Source organism: Pelodiscus sinensis, chromosome 29 (genome assembly GCF_052426305.1).
Source record: "Pelodiscus sinensis isolate ZL-2025 chromosome 29, ASM5242630v1, whole genome shotgun sequence".
Lineage (NCBI taxonomy): Eukaryota > Metazoa > Chordata > Testudines > Trionychidae > Pelodiscus > Pelodiscus sinensis.
Genome location: NC_143080.1, coordinates 7838931 through 7846929, shown reverse-complemented (window position 1 = coordinate 7846929; position 7999 = coordinate 7838931). Strand labels below are relative to the sequence as shown.

Below are 7999 nucleotides of genomic sequence, written 5' to 3'. Positions count from 1 at the left end.
TCCCAACAGACACCACTGTTTGAAACGCAACCCCCACCTTTTCCATTATTTTCAATGGGAAAATTGACCCCGCATAACATGTTCTCACTTAACACGATCATTTTCTGAAACATATCTATAGTGTTAAAGGAGGAATTACTGTACACAAGTTGTGCAACATTAGGAAGTTTTAACCATGACATAGCCTGTGTGTCCCCATTCTTGAATGGTTCAGGCCCTCAGCATGCCTTTGAACACTGGTTGCAGGCTCAAGAGATCTAGGATAAAAGTCAAACAAGCCACCATTTATATCAGAACAGCAACAACAATGAGGAAATGAACCCAAGATGTCTACTTAAAACATAGCTAGAAGCAAGAAGTTTGGCTCAGGCTACATCTGCAGGTCATAATAGTAGATATTTGTTAAGTGACCGTTTAATCAGTGATCTCTGTTTGACCTTGATATATTTCTCCCCCCATACGTCAAAGGAACTGCACAAAAGCCCTCACGAAAGCTGTGCCAAAACTGGAATTGTTCAGACAGTTCCTTGCTTCCATCCTGCTACCTACTGTAAATAAACATTCTTCCTGATAAGTCATCTGCATAGTGGAATTGTCAATCACTAGTTAAGTGAAAAACAAACAAAAGTAGGTATCCTACTACTTCCTAATATCAAAACTGTACTTGTCACATACATGGCGTCACTGCATTTCCAGAGCTTGATGAACAAATAGTTAAGTATTTTATTATAAGGACTGAGGCAAAAAGATTTTTTATTGTTTTTACATCACATTTGAAGACTTTAAAGTGCTTTATTCTAAATAATATACAAATACCTTATCTGCACTATGGAATATATTATAAATTATATCATGCATCCATTAACAAAATATACAAAGCCAACAGAAATATATCTTAAGTCCAAGCATACATTATCTAAAACAATCAGGATCGAGGACAATGGTTTAGAGTTATAACAGTAAAACTAACCCAAGCATTATGGAGGGGGAAAAACTAAAAAGAGGATTTCAATCTCAAATGAAGTTTGTTACTTGCAAATCTTTTAGTTTTTAACAATTAAAGGAGCTCAAATGGAAAGATTTAAAAAAAAAAACCCACTTTCGGTAGAAAGGTATGTATCAAGAACAAAACCTTTTTCGTGTTGGAAAATCTGGGTCAAGGAAAGATATGCACCAGCAACTGAACTTCATCCTTATCATTTCATACTTCTGTAAGCTTGATCTACAAAACTACAGACCAGTCTGCGAAAGGGCTGTAGTTGATGGAAGAGTATTAAATTGTAGTTTTATCAAGTGAGGAATTATCTAGAATTGGTCCACACAAGACAAATGCACTGGGGTGGGGGAAACACACTGCAAAATAGTCTCCCTGTATTTCAAAATAAACGTTCAACAATTTGTTATCTTGCATCTTCTATAAAAATAGATTTTAAACAACAAACTTGTATCGGATACGTTTTCTTCTAATACTTTTAATAGAATCTAATTTATATCTGTATGGCTAATGATTATTATATAGTCAGTCAATCACAATACTGATACTGCTTTGGACTCTTTAGCCACATCCTGTCAAAATAGCAACACCTTACTTAGAGGCAGCAGTGATCCAAGTTTAATATATTTTAGATACTGTCAGTGGTCTGAGATTTGGTGTAGCAAGGAAAAAACATTCACTTAAGCCCCAACAGGTTCACAAGGACGCTGACATTGCTATCGATGGCTGGGTTCTAAGACGCGCTGCAGTGGATGCTGATGGTTTTCTGCCGTTCCCAAGAATCAAACCCTAGCCCTGGCAGATTTCAAAGGGAATTATTTTCCTCAGATTTTCATCTCCTGCAAATATGGCATGTAAGCCAAAATGGCAGTCCAATAGGTGATTCATCAAGGGAGACTGGGGAGTTAATGCTGCTAAAGTTAATGCTTTTCTAAAAACCAGAAGTCAACCAAATCCCACCTCTCCCACTCCCACTCACATTCCCAAACATTACAAGAATTCACACCCCCATATTGGCCTGACCTATCGCATTCTTCAGTTCATCATCATCAATGAAACAAAGTTTGCACTGCAGTGATTCTGAACAAGCAGCAGTCAAACCTCCATCCTTTGCAAAAAGTCCCTAAGGATTCACAGGTGGACTTCTCCTACAGTTCCATTTTCAGAAAAACATTTTATGTAGGCTGACACACCTTTTGTTTCTTTGCTGAGGAAAATACTTTTTGTACTATCACCATTAGAGACACTGTTCAAGAGCTGCTGGTGAATTAATCCTCATGCTTCATTCTATCTACAATGAAATTAAAACAATGAAATTCCAGACCTTCATTAAGAACATTTAAATTAACATTGGTTATTATTTCAATATTTTAAAATACATTTTAAATCATGGGGCTTTTTAGATGACTTTCATGTGAGCACTTCCCCTGTTTTTAAAAGAGTGCTTACTGTGTATTTTTAATCTATTTGTGCTTCTATCATGAATTAGAGAAGTCAGGTTTTTTTTTTTTTTTAAATGAGACACACACCCCTCTCACCAGTGGCATCCTGCTAATCTTGAAGATTAGGTGAGACTGTATTTAACAGTCGTGTCTGACCCCTCCTCTCAGTGCTTATTCAGACTGAGGTCAGTGAAACAATATCCCAACTTACACAGTCAAAGAGGAAGTTCTCACTTGTCTTGGAGAAGTTTTAAATAATTCTGCTGAGCTCCCCGATACAAGAGATTTAGTATCAAATCAGATTTAAAAAGTTATTCAACTATCTAGCCAGTGTCTAAAATAAAGTTAAAATTCTGGTCTTTGATTCATCAAATGCTGAAAGGCGGGTGGCGTGTTTGAGATTTCAGTTGAAGGAACAAATCAAGCATTGAAGAAAAATGGAACTGAAGTGATTCTTTCCCCCAACCCGAGAACAGAATGAAGCCTAGGTGTAGTCTGCTGCTGTGGTGTTTAATAACAGTCTGGTCAAATATGGGTGCCTTGGCTACCAGGAGTCAATATCTGCTGCTGTACCAGTCATTGTTATTGATCTGAAGCAATTCAGTAACTACGTGCCCTGTGTTATAGTTGTGCTTCTTCAGCAGTCTCAGGTTTAACTGCCTGTCACAGAATCCCATCTCACACAGATAGGCTAGGAGAGTGGCAGTCTGCTCTTCTGTAGCTGTTGGCTGCTTAAAGAAAAGAGAACCCTTTAAATTCAAATACAGGACAAAACAGTCATCTCTCTCAAAGCAGAAAGCTTAAGGATCCTTTTACAAAAAATCTGAAAGCTAATCTTCGCTTTATGTGCAGCTGAACTTGTTTACAGTCTTGATATTTAAAGTGACCTCACTTTTTAGGGTTTCATTTAGCAATTAAGAATTCGTGTGCATGGGCTGGCTGGTGCATTAGCCATTTGGACTTGTACTGAAGTATCAACCCATGTTTAAATGAATCAAGGTTACCATGTCCAACCCTACTACAGTCGGCAGGAAGATCTTCCCTCAAACTACACGCTTTGGGGCAGACACCAGATACAGCCACCCTTTATATGTGGTTGTATATTTCATCACTACATAAAAAAATTACATAATCTGTAATCAGAAAGGGTTAGAACTGAAGTCATGTTGAGGAACTTGAAACATCCACCAGAACTAGGCAGTGCTACTGATTCATAAAAAGCACCAAATGACAGACCCTAGTTTATATAATTTTTTTTTTTTTAAAAAGTGATCTCTTCCAGGAAACACCTGTTTTTGGATTTTTAACGGAGTTTTTTTAAGTACTACTGGGCTATCAGGACAAGTCAGTGCAAGTTATTTGCTGGAGAAATCCCAGAATAATCTTGGGCCTTGGACAGATCATTATTTTAAATGAGTAACTTTGGTCGTTAGTTATTCATTAAAATAACCATTATATGCTCACTGCGTATAGCCCGTAACAGGTATGTCTACACTGCGGTTAAAAACCCTTCGCTGACCCATGCCAGCTGATTTGGGCTGGCGGGGTTCAGGCTGCGTAACTGTGATATCAGGGCTCTATAACCCTGCGAGGTGGGAGGGTACCATAGCCAGTCCGAGTCAGCTGGTCAGGCCAGCGTAGGCGTCTAACTGCACCTACTCTAACAGGTCTATTCCAAACTTTTACAGTTGCACTGCTTTTTCTGACAACATGGAAACAGATTATACTAGGGAGGGGACTTGGCAGTTCTTAGCCATATTGAAATATACAAAGACCTAAACAGCCACTGAGATTTATTAGTGGTGGATATAAAGGGGAGATGATTAGCCAATCCCAAAAGGCACACTCAACCAAGCAGGAGAAGAGTACTATTACACTAGAAAAAGACAAGGGTCTGCAGACACTCTAAAAGAAGTCATGGATGAATAGGATCCAGATGAATCACTAAAGGGCAACTGATTTTTCTGGGCTGAGTGGTTGAAACAATTCTCCCACAGTTGGCTGAAAGTTACATTCCACTGAAATGTGATGACACCAGCTGTCCAATCGCTTCACTACCATAAAGCCAAGCCACTTCCTCCAATAACTTCACTTTAACCCAGTGAAGCACATAACTATAAACCTTTCCAGGCAAAAGAAATGACCGATCCCTCATTTCTGCATCTTAATCAAACTGCAGAATAATCTTCTAGACACGGGAGTCAATGTGATAACTACACAGAGTCAGTTCTGACAGTCCAGCCCCCTCCTGACATGATCCAACTTTGTGGGTTTGCTTTGGTATTTAGTTGCCCACAAATGCCAGTTGTTTTGTATGGATTGCTGGGGTCACTAACGTCTCCCGATTAACCGTCAGGTATTTGGCTTTCCTGAAATAGCCTGGGAAGCTGTGCTTAACTCTGCAGTTAAAACAGTTACTGCCAAACCTGTTTAATATTTGACTATTCCAAGAGTAAGATGACAGGAGTTTCACAATGAGAATTAATCCTTTATAGGGCTAACAACTCCCATAATTAATATTTAAAGGAAGGATTAAAGTTCTAAAAATGCCCACACAGTGCCCCAGACAAGCAGGGTACACATACCTGTTCTGCAATGGACTGTCCAGCAAACAGTGCTTTGTAGGCAGAAGCAGCAACAGACAAAGCTCCTTTAACCAGCCCTCCTGCAAGGCTGCTTCCTTGGGGGTGTCTGTGGAGAAGTGTGATGTTATCTGAAGCCAATAAAGTCAGGTATGTATTTTATTTACGGATCTTAGAGAACTGACTAACATTTCTCATTGAAGAAAATGACGTATTAGCCAAAGGAATCATTCAGAGGCTATTTCTGAAGGTCAGTTCATTTGTTTCAAGGCATTCTATTTGCATGTTTTACTCAAGTTTAGGAAGAGTACTGGATGTGGTTCACTGCTCCATGGAGTGGCACTTAGACCACTTACAGAGGGAGAGAATGAGTTTGCTCTACAGACTTAGCTGAGCACCAGCTGGCTTTATAGCTTAAGCTGTAGAGGCTCAAGCGCTAAGCACCAGAAGTCCCAGTTTTGGTCCCACCTGTAGCTTACATACATTCAACACTCACTAATCGGTTTTCTATAGTGGAACTATTTGCTTGCTCACAGAGCTCTACAGCCATGGTGTCCAACGTGCTAGCTTATTAGCCACATGTGGCTATTTGGCCAGTTGAGTGTGGCTAGTTCGCTACTATAGTGGCTACTGCTTCAGAATTGGTTGGACACCATGGCTCTACAGGGTTTTGTGGGTATGTAGCTGCTGCTAAATACCTCTCAGAACATACAATTTACCATTATCATTTCTGGTCTGTATTGGTCCCATCTATGTAACCAGATATTCTAGAAGCCTGATAGGCCATTTTCGTTTTAGATGACTATACTGTGCATCTAAATCTAAGCATCTTCTTTATAATTTAGTTGCATTCTCACTGTGTCTTACGTTTAATTCTGCCCCTCCCCAAGAATCAGAGCAACCTGGAAGCAACAGACTGAAGCTTCAGAAGGACTTAGTTTCAACAGAAGCATGCAAGTCGCTAGCTTTGCAAAGTGCTCATCAACTTTAGCTCCTTCATTTAGGAGCATGAATTAAAGCATAGCTCTTAACTATCTGGCCCCATTGACTTCAGCATGAATTGCTGAAATCTTGAATGTCGCCAAGACAGGCTTCCCACCTGCCCCTACACCCTAGAGAGACCCTATAAAGAGTGCTGTGGCCTTCGCTGCTATTTTTAATTCAAAGAGATGAGGCCAAAATGCATAGCGTCAATTCTGAAGGTATAACTGTGATACTTGATCTGCTTCCATTACCTTGTGTCTTCTGGGCACTTCGATTTATTATTATTTACAATGCCTGAAGCTCCTGGTCCAGGAAAGTCTTCATCGCTGGGCTCTAGAAGTAAAACAAGTGAGCGGGTGCAGTCACCAGGTACGATAGACAGCTGCAGCTTGTGCACGTGGATTGGAGCGAGTAGTGAGTAAATATAACCACATATCACAAGCTTGTAGGCAGACAGTTCACCATACTCTAAGCCAGATACTGCAACTATCAAATATTTGAGACTCCTGGAATAAGAAGGGGACGGGAAGGAGGGAGAAATACACCCCCTCTGCCCTTTTCCCCCTGCACTCTCTGCATTCAAAAAGCACCACTGAAATATACTGATTTCCATAGGACCAACGAGATCTAGGAGTCCCTCCTCTGCCCCAGTAACATCGGCCAACTAAAAAGATTGTGGTCAACATTAGCTAGAACTTCTCCAAATCCCTTTCTTCTGGCATCTCTCCAAATCCAAGAAGTTTACCCCTGCTGGATGGATCAACTGAAAAGCAGAAAGGGATCATCTGTGTATAAGAGGATCATGTTTGCTATAACATTTTACTTCTAAAGCATTTACAGTAGAAAAGGCAAACATAAAAAGGGTGTGGTGAAAAACCGCATCTCCCTTTGCTGTTATGGCAACTAGCAGATTTTAGACACTACTTTAAAAGAAATAAAATGGCGTAGAACTCAATAAAAAGGTGATGAGTAGCTCAGGTAGTTAACAGTGCATGTTAGGAAGCAGCTGCATATGGAATTTATCATACATGCTGCAAGTACCTTCTCTTATTTGATCAGGAACAGCTGAAGGTACTTCCTCTGTAACTGGCCAATTTCGGTTTTGGAGACTATGACTCTGAAGAGAAGAGGAGTTCCTGCAACAACAACAACAAAAAAGTTTATATATATAAAACCAAGAAGAAACAGAAGCAAACACCGCAAACCTCAGTTCTGGAGTCAATACAAGCTGTGCAGAAGATTCTTCCTTAACAGAGCAGGATCCGAGACATTCACACTTGCATAAGCTTTTCCAACAGCACAAATGTAACTTTCAGTTTGCACCCTGGCTCAGTGCCAGGTGCCCCCCCTCCCCCCCCGTCAAATTTCTATCTTTAGCCATTTGGTTCTTGTCACAAAAGCACTCTCACCCGCCTTACCTTTGCTGTTGGGGCAGGATCCCGACGATCTCTGGGGTCAATGGTACTGCATCCAGCGTCTGTGAAATTGTTAGGATATCATTGATATTATGGAACTGGGGCTGGCTCACTTCTGGAATCACCGTCTCCCTTTCAGTCTCTACTGCTCTTTCCAGACTGGGCTGAGAGAGGGCAGAGCTATACATGCTCTCCCCCAGAGGACGGCTGGTATCGAAGCATTCAGGGAGGATAATGATATAGTCCTCGGAAGAAGCAGAGGATGCTTGGCTTTGAACTTCGTCTTTAACATCATCTTCTTCATACTCTGCGTCGCTGGGCTCCCCACTGAGACTCGCGCTGTCAGACGCTGCAGGTTTCTCTAATGGAAGGAAAAGAACAGCCTACTAGAATTTTGTCTGTAGGACTAGCTGGGCAAAAAGGCACCATCTGCCTCCAAACACCAGGCAGAAGCTCAGAAACAACTGCAGGATCTTTGGTGCCAACGCCCGACAGGCTTTTTGCCCCGGCATGCACGTGGTGATAGCGTAGGCTGTTGATTGGCTGGGAAGCAGACCTTGTACTGAAAATGACCTTTGGCAT

The 7999-nt window shown here is 40.9% G+C and overlaps 1 protein-coding gene across 6 annotated transcripts in view; it reads right to left on the bottom strand.

Annotated features, from left to right (window-relative positions):
• Positions 1-736: 736 nt before the first annotated feature.
• NBR1 (NBR1 autophagy cargo receptor) overlaps positions 737-7999 on the bottom strand; it is a 29782-nt gene continuing 22519 nt past the window's right edge. For 4 of the 6 annotated variants that reach the window (XM_006125703.5, XM_025185966.3, XM_075911349.2 and 1 more), the window contains exons 18-22: positions 7421-7778; positions 7044-7138; positions 6254-6335; positions 5022-5127; positions 737-3167 (exon numbers count right to left, since the gene is read on the bottom strand). In XM_006125703.5, coding sequence (XP_006125765.3) covers positions 2991-3167; positions 5022-5127; positions 6254-6335; positions 7044-7138; positions 7421-7778 — 818 coding nt within the window. In that variant the 3' untranslated portion in view covers positions 737-2990. The other 2 variants (XM_075911350.2, XM_075911352.2) reach the window with 2 other exon arrangements.